The 20,061-nt window shown below is 38.1% G+C and overlaps 1 protein-coding gene across 2 annotated transcripts; it reads right to left on the reverse strand.

Moving 5' to 3' along the window:
* Window positions 1–2,147: 2,147 nt before the first annotated feature.
* f13bl.L (coagulation factor 13, B polypeptide like L homeolog) lies at window positions 2,148–17,176 on the reverse strand. Of its 2 annotated transcripts, XM_041590630.1 has the most exons (12): window positions 16,813–17,176; window positions 16,566–16,689; window positions 16,169–16,369; window positions 15,578–15,763; window positions 14,471–14,647; window positions 12,227–12,403; window positions 9,324–9,503; window positions 8,479–8,664; window positions 6,085–6,267; window positions 4,713–4,913; window positions 2,614–2,793; window positions 2,148–2,474 (listed from the first exon to the last, which is right to left on the reverse strand). In XM_041590630.1, the coding sequence occupies exons 2-12, from the start codon at window positions 16,621–16,623 to the stop codon at window positions 2,260–2,262; spliced, it is 1,944 nt and encodes a 647-aa protein (XP_041446564.1). In that variant the 5' UTR covers window positions 16,624–16,689; window positions 16,813–17,176; the 3' UTR covers window positions 2,148–2,259. The 2 variants fall into 2 exon arrangements, with proteins under 2 accessions (XP_041446564.1, XP_041446565.1); XM_041590631.1 differs by having other exon boundaries at window positions 16,566–17,176.
* Window positions 17,177–20,061: the final 2,885 nt, after the last annotated feature.

The raw sequence follows: 20,061 nt of genomic DNA on the forward strand, positions 1-20,061 counted from the left end.
GAAAGGGAAAACATTTTTTACTTCCTTGTTTTGTGACAAAAAGTCACACTATATCCCTCCCCGCCCCTAATTTGCATATCCAAATTCGGATTCAGTTCGGCCGGGCAGAAGGATTCGGTCGAATAAAAATCCTGCTGAAAAAGGCAGAATCCTGGCCGAATCCCAAACCAAATCCTGGATTCGGTGCATCCCTAGTTCTAACCATAGGCTTAACTAGTGACAGTGTTACAGTTCCATTTAACGATCTGCCAGTGCTGAAACCAGATTCAGTTATCAGACCTGGCAACCACTAACATGTATTACAGTCATTTGTGGGCTCATATTATACGCTCCAGTTCCATTGTCTAAAGTTAAAAGTTAATGTATTTAAGCATAAAAGCTTCACCAATGCAGTAACTCACCAAGTTGAATAGGTGGCCCAGGTGCTCCTGCCCCAGGCCCTCAGCCCAAGGGAGGGGACAATCCGTATGTAGAAGAACAAAATGTTGGAGCAAGGCACTCTGATAGGTCACACATAGATCAGACTGATAGTAAGTAAAAATATGAAAATTTTATTTATATAAACATCTCATGCCTAACGCGTTTCGTGTCACTAGAACACTTGAAGTGTCCTAGTGACACGAAACGCATTAGGCATGAGATGTTTATATAAATAAAAGTTTCATATTTTTACTTACTATCAGTCTGATCTATGTGTGACCTATCAGAGTGCCTTGCTCCAACATTTTGTTCTTCTAGAGTTAAAAGCACCTTATTTAATTTCAGTACCTTGTTTAAATGTACCATTTGTTGCTAGTGAGCAGCAAAATATATGACAGATATTTACAATTGTATGTTGTTTTATTTTAGGAAATACCTATTTAAAAGAAGATCATTAGTTTTTTGGTTCCCCACAACAGGCATGATACAGAAGCCACAAATATGTTTTAATACCTAAATATTTGTATGGTAAATTAAAAAAAGATTTTGATCATTACAGGGGACTTAATAAATATAAAGAATAACCTAGGCAATACAGTTTTATGTACTGAACATGGGTGTTTGTATATAAGAAATATATGTACTTCCTGTTGGGAGATGGCAGAAAATACCGGGCTAATATTTCTGGTCTTAGAATTCAAAATAAGACACCTCTTTCCCTGAATAATGAATGCCATGTTGCTTTTTTAAACCTAAGAGCATTCTAAGGAGCCCAGAGGTAAAGCAGATCTATTACAGTCTCCCTGAAGCTTCCCATCTTTTTCCCTCTAGCAGTCCAAGGCCTCTTATGTAAGAACTCTGCAACCATCACTTACTGTAGCTTTTAGGTTTCTTTAGAATGTTATTTTACCTGCATAGAGCTGTGCACTGTTATTTCGTTGTTTTGGAGGTATGCACTGGTCATGTGCTACAACCAAGAAGAATAAGTATGGGTTACTGAGTAGCACTGGATTTCTGAGTTTGGGAAGAGGTAAAGTATATTATTATTTTTATTATTATTACTAATAGCATGCAGTTATAAAGCACCAACATGTTCTGCAGTGCTGTACAACAGAAGGATGAATACAACAAAACATGCAACATACATACAAATACTGACTGATATAGGAAGTAAAAAGACCCCTGCTTATTAGGGCTTACAATATAAAAAAGTACCCACACTAATTAAACAAAGATATTGCTAAATGTGGCATCTACTTGTAAAGTTAATATAAATCCAGTTCAGACACTGGTCAAGAGTGTTCTGTTTTATTGAATGAGTTGTGCATAGATTACTAAGCACTAAGGGGCAGATTTATCAAGGATCGAAATGAAAATTCTAATTTTTAAATACAAATTTTGTAATTTAGTGTACTTCGACTAGGGAATAGTCCATATTCGAATCAAATTTGAAAAAAATTTGAAAATTCAAATATCCAATGTCTCTTTAAAAATTCAACTTTGACTATTCGCCATCGAAAACCAGCCAAATTGCTGTTTTAGCCTATGGGGGACCTCCTAGAACTTATTTGGAGTCACATGTTTGGTGGACATTGAAAAAGGTTTTTTGTTTTTTTTTCAATCGAATACAATCCGAAGCAAATGATTGAATACAGCCTATTCACCCGAAGGTAAAAACATTTGATTTTTTTTTTATAGATTTCAGTTGCTCTTTTTTTATTCGAATTTTTAGGTGATGGGAGTTTAAAAAAACTCCCATCACCTCGAAATTCGACCCTTGATAAATATGCCCCTAAATGTGTAGAATTAAACACCAGTGAGCACAGTACTATTTAAAGGCTACCTGGCTCTCAGCACACATTTTGGATATTTAATCTGTCCGTCGCTGCACTGAGCTCTAAGGGAAAACATGATGGTAGGACTGGTGTTCTCGTGCCCATCTATGCATAAGAACTCAATATACTCTCCATGGTAAAAGTAATCCTTGTTATCAAAACTCCATCTTAAACGTATCTGGTTTCTCTCCATCTCTTCTTTGGATAAGACACACGGCTCTGTTAATGGAAAAAAGGAGCGTTTAGTATAAAAAATATATGTCCGTAACTAAGAATTGCTTTCCTAACATTTATTCAACTAATAAAGTAGGCATTTACAAGGTAACCCCAGTTTTTTTTGTGTACGATAGGAATTTACCTATACAAGTTGGCGGATGGTCCCAGTCTCCATCTGAGCATTGAACAGTGTTGGAACCATTCAAGAAGTGATGCTCTGAGCACATATACACAGCCGAAGAACCTGACTCATAGTTCTCCTGAGGTGCAAGCACTCTGCCATTTTTAACAAGAGGAGGTGGACCACAGGCGTTCAGTTTATCTGCAGACACAAAAATAACTTACATAAGACAAATGGCAGGGGACCTTTTTACCCATAAAGAGGATCACCGTACCAGAGGCCAGCCCTTTAGACTAGAAGAAAAGAACTTTCATTTGAAACAACGTAGAGGGTTCTTCACAGTCAGGACAGTGAGGTTGTGGAATGCACTGCCGGGTGATGTTGTGATGGCTGATTCAGTTAATGCCTTTAAGAATGGCTTGGATGATTTTTTGGACAGATATAATATCAAAGGCTATTGTGATACTAAGCTCTATAGTTAGTATAGGTATGGGTATATAGAATTTTAATTAAAAGTAGGGAGGGGTGTGTGTATGGATGCTGGGTTTTCATTTGGAGGGGTTGAACTTGATGGACTTTGTCTTTTTTCAACCAAATTTAACTATGTAAGAGTGCTGGTAGATTTTGGTTTTTACAGTGCTATCCCAAACAGTGGCGTAACTAGATGTTACTGGGCCCCACAGCAAGTTCAATTTAAGGCACCAGAACATTGGTAAGCTTACCTATTCTACCAAGATATATTGAAATTGTTCATTATATACACCTCTACACTACTGCCCCCCCCCCCGCATCTGCAGGGCCTGCTTCATCTATTGATATGCCCCTGATCCCAATAGGTTACAAGGGTGCATAGAGTTTTATCTAACCTATTTTAAAGGAGTAAAGTAAAGTCTTTTTGCACTTGGGGGTGATTGTATTTACTTACCTGAAAACCTGGGCCGGTGTGCCTATCAGCAGCAAACTGCACCGGCCCGGGGTTATTTCAGCGAGCACCACTGAACGATTCTCTTCTGGCTTTTTCTTTCTTCAAATTACCTGGGTCAGACGCATGCGCAGTAGAACGAAATAATGACTTTTTAGTTAAAGTTCAGCTTTTCACTCTTCTGCGCACGCACAGCCACGCAAAGAAAGAGGAAGACGGAAGAGAAGCGCTCCGTGGTGCTCACTTGTATAACCCCCGAGCAGGTGCAGTTTTCTGCTGATAGGAGCACCGGCCCGGGGTTTCAGTTAAGTCAATATAATCACTAGGGGGTACCTAACATTTGGCACCCCCAAGTGTAAGAACACTTTCCTTCTCCTTTAAACTTAGTATTCTAATATTCTACTGTAGCTACTTGACATTCAAAAACTAATTTTTTTTAGAAACCAGTGAGCTTGAAAGCTGTCTTGCTTAGCACATAGACTATTAAGGTGGCTAACATTTTCCACTGTGTATCCTGTTGAGACATGCACAACCCATGTACATGCAACATGTTCACGAAATATGCACTTTTTGATATCTGGATACTGAAACGCTTTTAGAACTGGATACTGAACATTCAAATAGTTGCACCAAAAGCCCTAAATGAAAGAATACATTTAATTTTGTTTTATAAATATTATAAATAACTCAGACTACATATTTCATTTTTAAGGATATGCATCAAGCATAAGGCAGTTAGCTTACCCTCTCTATTCCCGGCAATAAGTCAGCTTTTGCTTTTAAATGTTAATGGGTGTGATTTGACTAGTTCACACTATGGTTATTGTGCTGTAAATGAGATGGACTTTTCCTTCAGTTGTTGCCAGTACACAATATAATGGAATGGTGGAAACTATAATATTTCTAAATAATGTTTATTCGTAAATAAGCACTAGAGGGATCTATTTTATGGAGGTGGAATGAAGCTTTGGTTGGTTTATTTGTGGAAGGCGAACAACGTTTGCCTTTTGTGTCCTGAACATAAATAAATACCTTGTGAGTGAACACTACCACTGCCTGGATGCTACTTCTTGTATTAAGCATGGGTTAATTAATTTTAATTGGAAATGAACATATCTACAAGAATATTAGCACTGCCATGAATTCGACATAATGAAACCAGTATATTTAACAGCTTCAGTGTTGATAGAGATATTACCTTTTCTGCTGCAAGTTGGATATCGAATATTTCCCCTTTGACACATTCCCTTTAGTCCTTCAGGATGCTCTGACATATCCAAGTCATCTTTACATACAAACTCAATCATATCCCCATGCAGGAAGTAGGTATCCATCTCAAAACTCCATTTAAGCTCAAGATTCCTTTGTCTCATCAGATCAACGCTCACGGTGCATGGTTCTGTAATGAAACAATTGGTGCTGAGTTGTAGGTATGTTATTGCCTATATAAAATGATGTATGCAGCATTGTAAAACATAAGAAGACAAAATAATTATACAAGTCCACAGTTCCATATTGGCATCCAGGTAAAGATTCCTACCTCGTTGTAAAGTAATCAATTGTTTAGGAGTGGCACTGACGTTTGTCTTATGGCGCTGTCTTCTAATGCTGGCTTGTTCCTGCACATTGTCCCCCTCTAGAATTAACCTGTGGTCTGTCTTTGAGTTCTCAACCTGTGCTACCTGCCTAACTGTTCTTGACTTTGCCTTCATCACCCAATTCAGCTTTTATTCTTGGACTGTTTTCTAGTAGGTATGTTTCACTGTTTAAGCACTTCTGCTACTCAAGGATCGAGTGCTGCCTTGTTTCCATCCTTGTCAGCCTTTATCCTTGTGGAAGGTGTAGGAAATTATATTTATTACCTGTTGCTCCAGCCTAACTCCTGATACTGGGGGTGAAAACGTATACATGTCAAAATCAAGTGCTGCCTTGTTCCATCCTTGTTAGCCTTTCTCCTTGTGGAAGGTGTCAGAAATTATATTTATTACCTGTTGTAACCTAACTCCTGATACTGGGGGTGAACATGTATACATGTCAGAATTTTTAAAGGAAAATACTGCTTTATTGTTTATTTCCCATTGATTATGATGGTTTTCATTCATCCAGATTTTGAACTGAAGAAGTTGCTTGGTTGAGTAGTGAAACCAAAATCAGTTACTCTAGATTTACTTCTACTAGATATTTCCCATTGGCTGTATTTCTGGTGTGCAACTTGATTCCACCAATCAACACAATTTAAATGGGGTAGTGCACAAAAGCACAAATCATCAATTGAAACAGTTATAGAAACCAGTGTTATGTTTCTATAACTGTTTCAATTGATGATTTGTGCTTTTGTGCACTACCCCATTTAAATTGTGTTGATTGGTGGAATCAAGTTGCGATACTACTACAACTCCCTAAAATTACATGACTGTTACACCTAAATCTGTTTTTTTTGTGTAATTTATTAACTACCACTTGGGACATAATAGCAGCTATGGCCAATGTTACAACTATTATGTGAGCAGCCCTGGTACACACAGTCTTTCAGCATGTGATTAAGAGGAGGGATTATAATCTAGACTCACCTAAACATGTTGGTAGTTCAGTCCATTTCCCATGTGTGCAGTTAACAGTCTTAGGTCCCTCCATAAGGTGATAGCTTTTACACCTGTATTCCACTGATTCACTATTTTTGTAGCTAAGAGAAGGAAGGTCAATAAGCTCTCCATTTGTGAGTGGTGGAGGAATCTGACAGAAGTCACTCTTCGCTGCACCGAAGGAAAGAAAAACATTAGAAAATATCTGGTAATATTTGCCATAATCTATGCCTACTTGTCGTAGAAGTGCTATTTTCCTTCAGCAAATGACAATTTAAATACGATTCGTCATACTTAGAAATTTTCTAAAAAATTTTGTATAGTTTCTGAAATAAGTAATTGCCCCTTCATCTCCCCCTCTCAGTATCTGTCTCTCCTCATTCTCTCGTCATACAGTGTGAGTGCATAAAGAAAGATATATTGGATCTCACTGTCAATGATAATCTGACACAACTCCAGCATGAAGATAGAATAAATAGAAACAGATGATGAGAAACAGATGATGAGAGGGAGAGAATGAAGATAATTCCATAGTTAAGTTGGGTTGAAAAAAGACCAAAGTCCGTCAAGTTCAACCCCTCCAAATGAAACTCAGTGTCCATACTTACACACATTCACAAGACCCCTACACAAACTCACATAAACCATATATACCAATATCTATACTAATTGTAGATTTTAGTATCACAATAGCCTATGATATTATGTTTGTTCAAGAAACCACCCAAGCCTTAACAGAATCAGCCATCACAATATTGCCCAGCAGGTCATCCCACAACCTCATTGTCCTCACTGTGAAGAACCCCCTACGTTGCTTCAAATGAAAGTTCTTTTCTTCTAGTCTAAAGGGGTGGCCTCTGGTACGGTGATCCACTTTATGGGTAAAAAGGTCCCCTGCTATTTGTCTATAATGTCCTCTAATGTACTTGTAAAGTGTAATCATGTCCCCTCGCAAGCGCCTTTTTTCCAGAGAAAACAACCCCAACCTTGACAGTCTACCCTCATAATTTAAGTCTTCCATCCCTCCAACCAATTTAGTTGCACGTCTCTGCACTCTCTCCAGCTCATTTATATCCCTCTTAAGGACTGGAGTCCAAAACTGCACTGCATACTCCAGATGATGTTTTACCAGGGACCTATAAAGAAGCAAAATTATGTTTTCATCCCCTGAGTTTATGCCCTTTTTTACAGAACAGACAGAACTTCATTTGTTTTAGTAGCAACAGAATGACACTGCCTGTAATTAGACAACTTGTTATCTACAAAACTGCTAGATCCTTCTCAGCTAAGGAACCCCTCTCCCCCCCCCAACACTCTGCTATTTAGTGTATAACTTGCATTTATCAACATTGGACCTCATTTTTCAGTTTGCTGCCCAGTTTTCCAATTTAGTCAAATCACTCTGCAAAGTGACAACAATGAAAATAGTACTTTCAATGCTTACCTCCAGCTCATTAAAGTGGACCCGTCACCCAAACAAAATTATTCCAAATCCTATTTTATCATGTTAGTCAAGCAAAATGAACTTTAATTACACTGTATAAATTATTTGAATATTGTTTCCATCAGTCTGGGAATTCAAAATTATAGCAACCAGGAAGGAGCCATTTTGTGGACACTGTTATTAAGGCAAGCCTTGTATCATCTCAGAATCTTGTTTGTGCACCAGGGGACAGGGACCCAATATCCATCCCCATGCACTGGTTACACAATTAAATGGTTAAGAGAGCTGGGGGAATGTGGGGAGAGCGGTGACATCTAGGTAGTGCTGAATGGAAAGTGAAAGTAATTGCTTGCCCCGCCTCTATGCCTAGGCATAGAGGCGGGGTAGGCAATATTTGATTGACAGCTGATCTTTTTAAATGAGTTTACAGCAGCTATGAATGCTTTAATAAAAAAAATAAATTAGATTTCATATTTAATTTAAAAAGGACTTTTATTATACAGATTTTCATGTCTGGGTGACAGGTCCACTTTAATGAACAAGTAAAACCTGATAACATGATAAAGTTGATTATTTCAAAAATGGTACAGATTTTTAATTGATTGTATTGAGACAATTTTTTAAGTATGATGAAGCTTATATTAAATTGCCATTTTATGAGTGGGCCCTTGCATGTGCAAATGAAATGCAAGTTAGGGGAAGTAAGGGGCTGGGATGGTGCATATCTACGTCCTCCCCACTCCCTTTGAATCTAGTGTGGCCTAACACAGTCCACGCTAGATTGGAACTGATGTTCACAGGTCTCTGCACTCTGAAACTGAAATCAAAGGCTTGTGGCTATTTGAACAATGCCCTACGCTCTACGTAATTGGCAAGGTGCAAAAAAAAAAATGGCAAATTGCACCTTGGCATTGTAAATGACCCCTGTTGTCTCTTACCTTTGCATTTAGGAGGTTCTGGCCATTTGCCCATTTTGCAGATAATTTCACTTGATCCCTGAATTTCATACCCTTCTGCACACTGGAAGTTAACCCTGTCACCACTATAGTAAACCTCTGCTTGCAGCATCACCTCTCCATTCTCTACATAAGGCGGTGGGGCACATTTTAGTTTTTCTTTCAGTTCTGCAAGAAGTAAAGCACAATGTTGCAGATTAAAAATACTTTCTCATGGTACAAAATGTATGTATTGTTTCAAATTCTAAAAGTTCAGCATTGGTTTTATGTATTTTGCCAATGTTAACTAGCACAATATTGATTTTTGACTCCTGCCTGTAAGTGCTATTTTTGTTGCTTATTAATTATAAAACTAAAGGGGTAACAAAAGAAAAATCGGATCTGAAAATGTTAGTAATTTAGAAGGCTGTACTCTTGAACCAGCTTGATCTCTTGTCTAAACATGGAGACCTGGCAATAATCTTTTGTTGCCCCCCCCCCTTTCAAATCCACTGAGAATTAGTAGCTAAGCCCAAGGTCAGTCTATGTAGGGCCACTATGTGTGAAACATATGACATAGTAGACCTGGAGAATACCAGATAGCAGGAGATAAAAGTTCAAGCTTAGTAGAGCAGATAGAGCTCCAGTGTGAGATGTTTCATATTGACAGGGCTGCTGTACCTCTGTGTAGCCCTACGACTTAGGAATCACCTTAGAATTTTGTTTCTCCAGGACTTTAGTTTCCCTTTAACAACATTAAATGAACTTCTATTACATGCAGGCGTGAAAGCCTATTATTATGACTGTATTTATATTTTTTCCTGTTCATGATAGGTTACAGTACTCACCAACACAACTAGGGGGAGCTGTCCAACGACCATTCTCACAGTAGATCTCCTCAGAACCAATTAACATGTAATTATAGTCACACTCATAACGAGCACTGTCCCCATTGCGATGTACAGCTGGGTCTGTGAGCAGGATAATGTGTGCAGGTCTGGGTGGAGGAGGGCACTTATTGCTTTTCTCTGTTGTTAATTAAGAATTGTACTCATTATGAAACCATGTGATGCAGTCAGTGTAAAGGAAAGAAATATACCCTTATTTTTGTTTTTCGTCTACATCTAAGGGTGAAATATATAAATACAAAATCACGGAATAACCTGTAAAATATATAGTGGATAATAAACCCCGTAGATATTTATAAGATATTAGAAGTCGCCAAGGAGTTCAGTGGCCATATGAATACAGAGCACAGAACTCAGAGGTGACATCTAATATCTTTAATCCAAATGTTCCATTATATATATGATCACAAATATTGTCACCTTTGCACTTTTTTCAAATACCTTACAAATTAACTTGAACAAATTTAATAAAGAAGAATAGTAGTAAGAAACCCCCCACTTATTAGAGATTAGCTCTCCTCAGAGACATAAAGGTAGTTTTGAGACCACAGTTCCCAGCGTCCGACTTTCTCCTGTATGGGGTCCCAGGGGCCTAGAAAATACAAACAGCCAGCAGTTTCTTGGGACTTCTCCGCCTCTACACTTTTTTTATTTTCTCATTTGTATTTCTAAAATGCTGTGGTTTTTTTTAGAATTTAATGAATTCATCTTCCATTATTTAATAGCAGTAGCTTTTTTTAACCAAACCAATTTTATAATCTTTGTTTATTTTTAAATTCACTGGCAATCTGAGATTGCAATTAGCCATAGCACTTGCACTTTAATTGCATTAATTGAAATGGTACACAATGCAAGGTTTAGATCATTGCATTTATAACTTCATTGAAGTTTATTTATGTAATTAATTGGCACATAGCACTTTCAAGTATAAAATCACCATTAAGCACTAGCACTTTAGTTAACTAATTGTGTAAGCAATATTAGGCATCAATAAATTACCAATAAATTATACCTACTGTATGGTTACAACTTAATTTCATTAATTTCAGTTTTTGTATACATCACCTTGCCAGTAGGTAGTGACAATTGGATTGGGTGGTGGAAAAAGGGGGGTTCCTTACTACTATTCTTCTTTATTAAATTAAACGCCATTGAGTAATTTATATTTCCTTCCCAGGAAGAGAATTCCTGTAAAATAGCCAAAGTTCAATATTCTTTTTTTTACTAAATTAACTCCAACATAAATGCATCAAGTTTGCAAGTTTAAGTTGGCAAACCCCAGCTTTCTGACACTAGGTTTGGTAGTATACCCCAGAATGCCTTGGTAATCCCATAATTTTATAATATCATTCACATAGTCCAGACACTCATTACCAAGGACAGCAAAGCAACCCCAAAGCATCGGCAAATCTCCTCTATGTTTGACTGTAGAGAGGGGAGTTCTTTTCTTTCTTCCAGTAAACAAATAGATGTTAAGCCTCATTCACACCTTCAGTGCAATGCAGAGTACCTAATGGCAAAAGGTGTACTTGCACACTATTCATTAGAGTAAACTACCTGAAACCAGCCGAACTGAGAAAAGTGTTGAAATCACAATGTCGGAATAGCAGCACTGGAAATGTTGTGCATTACCCTTTCTAATACAGAGGAAAAGATACTGGAATTTGTTAGCCTTTAATTGTGTCCAGACAATTTATGAATTTCTATTTTTTTTCCAGCTTTTTTTTGTTGTTCCGCTGCAAAGAAATACACATGTGAATATTGCAGTACTGTTATTTTTAACAATTTTCTGACGCTGCGTTTGTTTTGAGCATGTTGTGACAGCCTTTAACGTAATAGTTTTTGTCACAGTGCTCACATGTTGAACTCAAAGGAGGAGACCTATTTTGAGGGGTTCTAATGTAATTTTGAGCCGGTGTTTTGAGCAGAGAACTATGGAAAATATATTTCCTGTAGTGCCTATAATTTCTTGATATCAAGGTTCTGTGAATAACATAAGAGATAATGGTTAAAAAGGCTTGTTGCATGTCTGGGGAAGGACACTGGGTACTGTGAGCACTGAAAGTTGTGGTGAAGCAGGAGAGGAGTAGTTTGGTAGTGGGAGTTATTAAAGCATTATACATTACACATTATGTCCTATGGGGTTATTCTGTAACAAACTGTTCTTATCAATGTCACTGTTCTTATTAGTGGCAAAATTTGTTTGTAATAAGTACTACTGAACGCTATAGATATCAGCCATGGTATTCACATTACATGTGGGTTATATTGTCAGTGAACTTCTTATGTCTTTTAATAGCTTTATACTTTAATATCTTTATATATTACTAAAAGTAGTACATTATTCACTATCCATCCCTTGCTACTGCTGTTACCCACACTGCTGGAAATCTATCTCCTTTATGGCCTCTGCCAAATATTCTCCCTCGTGACCTCTATGGTTATACCATACACCAGTAAGAATTCCCCTTCCTGTACACTAGCACAGAACAGCAGGCATGCTTCCATGTCACATCCCTCTAGTATGTCTTCAATACTATAAGAGAGGTTGTTCTCTCCTACCCCAAAATATTAGGATATTGTCAAAGTTCTGTAGCAAGAAATATGGAGTGATGTGTTTTTTTTTCTTCTATGTATAATAGTATGTCGTTTCCAAGTTCTTCACCTCAATCGTTTTGAGACTTAAAGCAATAAATTTTTTGGGTTTAGATCAAATTTTAGGCTTCTCATCGCCCTCTCCTTCCTTTTCCATTTCTTTATGAAAAAAACCCTTTTTCTAGATCTTTGTAGTTTGCTATTTTGCAACTAGTTTATAATAGAATGATTTTAGGCAGAAAAATTACCTTCACAGGAAGGGGGTTCAGGGTACCACCCAAAGGAATAGCACTGTATTAGTTCGGAGTCTCTCAGTATATAGCCTTCTGTGCAGAAGAATTGGACCACATCTCTATCCACATACATTGCTTTCACAGGATAAAAGCCACCATTTTGCACAGGCTGCAACTCTTTACAGCTTTGTTCTGTAGAAAAATAAAATATAAGGCATATGAGCAATACATTTTATATAGTCAGACGCCAATGTTGTTGTTTTTTTTTTGTAAGTATTTATTTTTTGAGGATGTATCAGGGGTACAGAAGGAAAAACTGGGTACATAAACAAGCAAAAAAGAAATAGGAACAATACATCAGTTCTGCAGCATTATTAAATATTTCCATTTATACTACTTACCAAATTGAAGTGCCTTTACTAATAAGCAGTGTTAACCAGGGGCTGCTGTGGTAAGCGAGAGGAGTGGGGGAAGCATGTAAGAATACTAATCTGTGATGTACTTCACCTACAGTATGTGTCTTAACTTTCCTCAATTAGTTTTAGGGGATTATTTATTAAAATCCGAATATCCGAAAATTTGAGTTGTTTTACCATAAAATCCAAATTTTTAGTGGAGAACAAAAATTCAGAATCAGAAAATCCACCATCTCTGACCTGCCAATGGGCGAAGTCCCTAGCCTAACTGGAAGTTATTATGGTCTGTGCTGAGTTTAGCCTGAAAATACAATCATTTCAGGTTTTTTGGGCAAAAACCCCAAAAATCTTATGATTCAAGAAAATAAGCCTAAAAAAATCATACAATTCGGGAAAAACCTGAAAAAAAATTTCTTTTTTAAATAATAAATAAGGTCAAATCGTGTATTCTAGTTTGGTTGGACTTTTTTTTTATTTAAAAAATAAGAAAAATTCAGATTTTGATAAATAACCCCCTTAATATTACACTTCATATGGGATATATTGCTTTTTATGTTTACCTGTTCTTTATAGCCAGTTTGCCATCTTTATTACTGTATAGCCTTCTTTAGTGCAGACCAGTCTGCCCATATCTTTTTATATCTTTTCATCTTACCATGTTTTAAAGCTGTCAGCTCCTTCATTTTCTTTATGTTCTTTTACCCAATCATTTTTTTGTGGTGGCTCTGGATTCCTCCAAAGCTTTGATATTACAATCCTTGCTGCTATAATATTTGAATGATCAAATTATCTTGTATGGTTTACTGGATATCTTTATCTATGCAAAATAGCACAGTTTCTATATAATTTAAGTATACTCTAGGCATTATAGATAGTAGCTTTTAACAGTCGTAGATACAACATAATACGTCCCTGGGAGCTTCGGGAGGTGCATTCCGTGGCTTGAAAACCCTGTGGGCTAGATCAATGGGGATTGTAGCTTTGGGGTCACTTTCCAATACACTGTTATAATTTGAAGGAGAGTGGGTAGTATTTCCTCCTTTGTAACAGATTCCGGGATCCCCTTTAGGCTTATATTGTTTCTACGGCTTCTATTTTGTAATTCCTCTACTTGTCGATGGGGCTCAGCTATCTCTTTCGTTTGTTTGTCTGTTATAGCATTGTACTGTTTTTGGTTACTCACAAGTTTTGTTTTGTTCCTTTCCGGGTAGTCTGTCCTGGCCCCCATGCTCTCAAGCTCCTTGATGCCATGGAGTTCAGCAGTATGCTAGTTAAATGGAGCTCTGTACTATGCCTCCATTCCCTTGAAGCATAGGCCACTTCCCCCCAATATTCTAAATAGAAAATTATTTTTATATACTGCAATCCAGATCTTTCCCCACTCCCCATTCCCAGTTTGTTACTTTTTAGCCTCACCTACTAAGTAGGTGTTATTCAAGAACTTTTTCCCAGGCAGATAAAGTGCCATTAAACTTGAGTATATAAAGGAACTTCTATCAGCTGCGTTTACTTGATAAAGGGGTTTGTCCAAAACATGTTGTGTGGCACAACACATGTAGAAGGAATGATTTTCTGCGGTTAAGCGCTTTGTTCCTATAAGCTTTAATCTTTACCAGCTCCCTATAGTTTGTTTTTTGCTTTTTTATTGTTACTTTAGGTTTTTATAATCTGCTGAGTTCTACCAAGTCCTATGTGAATGTTTATATTTATTATATTTATACACCTCTTATTTTTAAAATGGAAAATTCTGATTAGAGTGGCTATTTGATAATAATACATACTCCTTTATTTACTGTCAGTTTGTTTCTTGAATAATAATAGCAATAATGAAACATGGACTCACTTGTGCATTGTGGCACCGAGGACCATCCTCTGAGGAGGCATTCAGTCTCATCTGCAGTCCTGCCACTTGGAGTTCCATAGCCTTCATCACATTGGTACTGCAGTATTTCTTTTACATGGAAAGCTCTCTTTGTGGTGGTGTAGTGTCCATTATACAGACGAGGAGCTTCACAACCATCTAAATGATTAGAATAGGAACACACACTCTTCTATATCACCATATGCTATTTTCACATGCAAACAGTATTTTATAGATTTGTTAATCTTCATATTAACTTTTGGTTTGATATAGATTGACCTATTCTAAGCAAATTTTCAACTAGTTGTCATGATTTGTTTTGTATGGTTCCTGAATTTTAGGTATTCCTATTCTGCCTATTTACAGCCTACAACCGAAAATTGTGGTTGGTACAAACTAAAAAACAAATAGACTGCGAGGGTCCAATTTTGATATTCTTATTTTTAATTACTTACCTGTCTTTTCTGGCCCTCTACTGATGATCCTTCATAGTAATTGATAATAAGGGTAAGGGCACACATTAAGTTTAAACTTCGTGCAACTTGGAAAACAAAGCGCTCCGAGTGCCATCCAGCCGGCGATTTAGATTCTAGCCAGCGGGAAGGCTTTTCGGGGAGATTAGTCACCCGAAGAAGAGGCGATTTCTTGCCGGGCAACTAAATCTCCCCTAATCTTAGCATGTGCCCTTACCCTTAGAGGAGATGTGAACAGTGAAAACGTAGAATATATCTGTCTAATGCATACTAAAATTTTATGTGAACATGACCCAATCTGTTAAAAGCCTAGTTTTTTATATATTAAATATATCAAAAAGACAATCAAACTGGCACAGCCCTTAAGACTACTGCACCAAGAACTTCATGTGTCTGTATATATATTTATTTTGGTTTCAGCATTTTCTAACAGGGTTAAATAGTATATGAGCCAGACACTCAGACAAATCAATATCCGTACTTGGTTGAGCTCTAGACAAAATTGGAGAATGCTGGTTTTCTTTCTCTCTTTCTGCTTGTGGGCTGCACCAAACCATGTAATGCCCATCACTAATCTAAATGACCAAACAATGTATAAACCTAACCATATACATACCAGATATTTGATGACATTCTGGCTGAGAAGACCATCCATTTGCTAAACACTGAACTTCCTCAGTTTGGTTTCCACTTACAGTGACGTATCCTTCTAAACAACTATAATGAGCTCTTTCCAGGAACTTATATGAGTCTTTGGGGTTATGCACATTCCCATGATTCAGGGAGGGTTTGATACACTTCTCTGACAAGAAAGACAATGGTTCATGTCAGTGTTTGCATTAGATTCCATGTTATAAAATAGTTTTCTACACTGTTCATTTGTCAGTATGAGGTTAGAATTTGCAGTTCAATAAACATGGTTTCCCAAGGCTGTATACACTACAGATGGGGTATTCCTAGATATTCTGATGCTCATAAATAGGTCTTACATCTAAAATACATCAAATAACCTAATTCTAATGGTACTTCTTTTTTGTCTTCATAGTCATTTATTCTGCCAGCACAGGGACCCGCAATAAAGCACTGCACTTTTTATATACATCTTTCCTGTCCAGGTTCCATTATGGAAGAACAGAGACCAGTGCAATGTGCACTGGAATAAATATAAACGCACATATAAATGCATAAGAATTACAAGTATACTTACTGAAACACAAGGAGGCAGGTTCCCAAGCTACTCCTTTGCAAGTGATTTGTTCCTCTTGCTTTCCAGACTGAGTGGAGTATCCAGCTGCACAAGACAGAGAAAGCTTCTTCCCTTCTTTCATTGGAAAATAAAACTTCTTGAAAACATAGTAGTACTGTGCTATTTTTCCGTTTTCCACAACCGGCAGGTCACAGCCATTCTCTGAAATGAGACTGAAGTTAGCTATTACAATAATTGCTTTTGCTATAATATTTGTTTACACTTCTTCTACATTGTGGCAGAGCTCTCTACTTATACCTGAGGGTCTATATCGCCATATCCTCCACTATTTAAGTAAAAATATTAATGGCACTTTTAATAACTGTTATGTCAACTCATAAACCTAATATAATCTTACCTTGTGCAAAGCAAAACCAATGGCAAAGCAGGAGAATGCAGAATTTGTACACGCTCATGTTTTCTCTCTTCTGTTACCTCTCCTGTCCTGAAACATTCCACAGATTTTCTGAGTTGAATCACCTCTGCCATTTGGAAGGATTGTTAATGATTGACAATGTAATTGTTGTGTTACCAGGTTCTAGCACTATCTCTTTAAAATATATTTAAGCTTTAAGAAAAGTCTAGACAATATTGTTGTAGAATACCTATTCTTTTTAATTTCTGTCCAGGTTGTGAGGATAATGAGTTGTTCCTGCTATGCTGTAGTAATCCAAGTTCAGATGGCCATGCTTCCAGAAATATTTGTCCTTTGAACCCAAGGCTACCATCAAGGGGAGGGAGGCAGGCAGGAGTACTGTCAGGAGTTCAGTTGAAAGTGGGAGCCTGGATTGTAATGAAGGGTGGGGGCTTCACTAAAGGGTGGATTAGAGACAGGATTCATCAGATCAGAGTGTGACCAGGCCTATTAATATCAGGTCCATGATTCCTGACAGCAGCCCTGCCTCAACAACTAGGCCAGGGGTAGGCAACCCGCGGCTCCGGAGCCTCATGTGGCTCTTCATCCTGCATGCTGCGGCTCTTGCAGCTTTGCCTGTCACGTTGTCTATACAGCCCTCGCACCTGCTGGCGGCTTCTTGAGTGTGCGACCGCGGTAAGCTAATGGTTAGCTTACCACGGTCGCACACTCAAGAAGCCGCCAGCAGGTGCGAGGGCTGTATAGACGTCCACAGGCAAGACCGAGCCGCAACAAGATGATGCATCATGGTCCTTATCACAGTCACACACTCAAGACAAGAGAGGGAAGATCAGCATGGAGCTTCAGAAACAGAAGTCACATTAAACAGATGAGAACACTCACATTTAATAGTATTTAATTCATTTCAAAGTAGGCCTACACACTACAATACTGTTTGTTGTATTCTGTTGTTGTAATAGTTAAAATTAAAAAAAGGTTAAAACTTTTAAAAGTTTATAAGCTGTGTCATGTTTTGCGGCTCCAGACTATTTTTCATTAGTGGAAAAGGGGGCAAAATGGCTCTTTTGATAGTAAAGGTTGCTGACCCCTGAACTAGGCAATAGCCCTGCTACCTTCTGATGGTATTTTTTAGTAGTACCATTTTGACCTCGTGTAAGACAAAACTCAGTAAAGGAAAACCTTTAGTAATAGTCAGGCAATTTATTCATACAGAATACAACATAACAGTTTTGTCTGGGTAAGCTGTTGGAGTAACACACAGAATGTCAGCCAAGGACTTACCAAAGACCCACCTCTTGGTCCAGGCGTTATATAGCTTTCAGAAGGCATTTACAGTAATTGTGACAAGGGGTACAAAGAAATACCATACATGGTCCGGCGAGGAGACTTACTAGCATATACATTTATACATTCCTGTAAGATGTGCAGTTTTGCAACATAAGAGATTTCTGGTTCCAACTGTCCACAGTCTCGCAATCAGCTATTGGCTAAACATAGCCATTGTGGTACAGACAGCTATTGAGCAACACTTCTGCAAAAGGGCATGCTGACACTTTGCTGACACTCTGGAATCTAAGTAACAGAGTGGAGATAATTTATTTGTATGGCCTAGTATAAGTTATATGAGTGACCATTGTCCACAGTTGACCATTAGCCCTTATAGTCCATCCTGCCTTGGGCCCTATAGCGTTATGGCGTCATAGAGGGCGGGGGTGACAACTATCAACCCTCTGACACTAGCCATTCGTCCGTCTTAGGATTTAGACCGTTCCAAATATACTGAAGGAAATACATTCATGTTTTTTGCCATGTAATTAAAAGGCTTTGAACAATAACTATTTGCCTGTGACTGCTTTCTGGAGGATGCATTTATAATTTTTTGGTTAGCAATTGGATTATGAAGTTTGCCTGGTGAATGTATATAGATTTTTGTTCCTATATGGCCCAATTTAAACAGTAAAACAGCATCCAAATATGGATATGTTTTGTTTATGTACTTACTGTACATTACACTGATGATGTGTTTAATGGTAGAAGAACACTGGTATTGAAGTACAAGATATAGTGGACAACTTGAACCTGGGCCCAAGGGGATTTTTTCTGACCCTGGTTGTATTCAGCTCGTTTCCATTCATATAATCCCAAAAGCCCCATAGTCTGCCAAGTGGTGGTGGTGTTGTCTCTGTTGCGATAAGGAAGAGGGCTTCCTGATGCTTCATATCAATGAAAGGGGAGTGAGGGGATGTTCTTCATATAAAGTAGACTGATACATAGGTGTATTAATAATGGCTCATGGTAATACTCTGATTAAACCCAATAGCTCATTGCAATGCTTTGATAAAGAACTGTAGAAAAATATTACACAAAGAACTGTTCTACTGTTGAGCCGATGTCATATGTTGATCCCAATATAGTATACAAGACTGCTTTATAATCTATAATCATGTATAATGAAGCTTTGTGCAAGAGAAATCATGGGAACTAATCAACATGATGACCTAATGCTTGTTCTTTATTCTCATATGTATTATCTAAAATGCTTATGATATCTGAAGCCCTTATCAGATCTTCCTTTATTTTAGCTAGGGGCACAATATGCTATTCAGCTACTAGTTAGCTAAAGGTGGCCATACATGGAGAGATCCGCTCGTTTGGCGATGTCGCCAAACGAGCGGATCTCCCTCCGATATGCCCACCTTGAGGTGGGCAATATCGAGCTGATTCGATCGTGGGCTCTAGGGCCCAACGATCGGATCCTAACGATGCCTAACGGCGTCGGATCGCGGGACCGCATCAACGAATAGATGCGGCCGCGATCCGACGGGATTTTTTGTCCCATCCGATCGAGATCTGGCCGACTTTCGGTCAGATCTCGATCGGTGAAGCCCATGGGGGGGGCCCATACACGGGCCAATAAGCTGCCGACACGGTCTGTCGGCAGCTTTTATCGGCCCGTGTATGGCCACCTTAAGATAAGATCTCTGCTTCAGATGTGCTTGTTGGGAGTCTGGCCAGGTCCTGATGAGCGCATGGGAAGCAAGATCTGTTATTAACCAAATCATTCTTCTTTATTGACTAAATCACTAAATGGGCTTACTGTATTTGAGCATATATAAACTGGGGGTCTGTATCCAGTCAGTTGAGATTTCACTTCTGGGGTTGATGCGTGCAGCCACAGGACCTTCCGTGCACTGCTTGAAGGACTTGATCTGCAGACTGTTTGGGATCTTGGTTGCAGATTGACTGTGCTTTGCTCTTGTACTCATTCGGTATCTTTTTCATTCTTTGTATGTAATAAAAAACTTTGCTAATACATAGCCAATGTGTTTCAATTACTTCCGAGAGACTCATAAGAACCACAAATAAAACAATAGGTGAAGTAACGGGGGAATGAGGCATTGGTGTAAATAGCTGTAAGGCAGTGCTAATAGTTGCTTATATCAGTGTAAAGGATAACATACTCCCTTCTAAAATGTAA

This window comes from Xenopus laevis, chromosome 4L, assembly GCF_017654675.1.
Source record: "Xenopus laevis strain J_2021 chromosome 4L, Xenopus_laevis_v10.1, whole genome shotgun sequence".
Lineage (NCBI taxonomy): Eukaryota > Metazoa > Chordata > Amphibia > Anura > Pipidae > Xenopus > Xenopus laevis.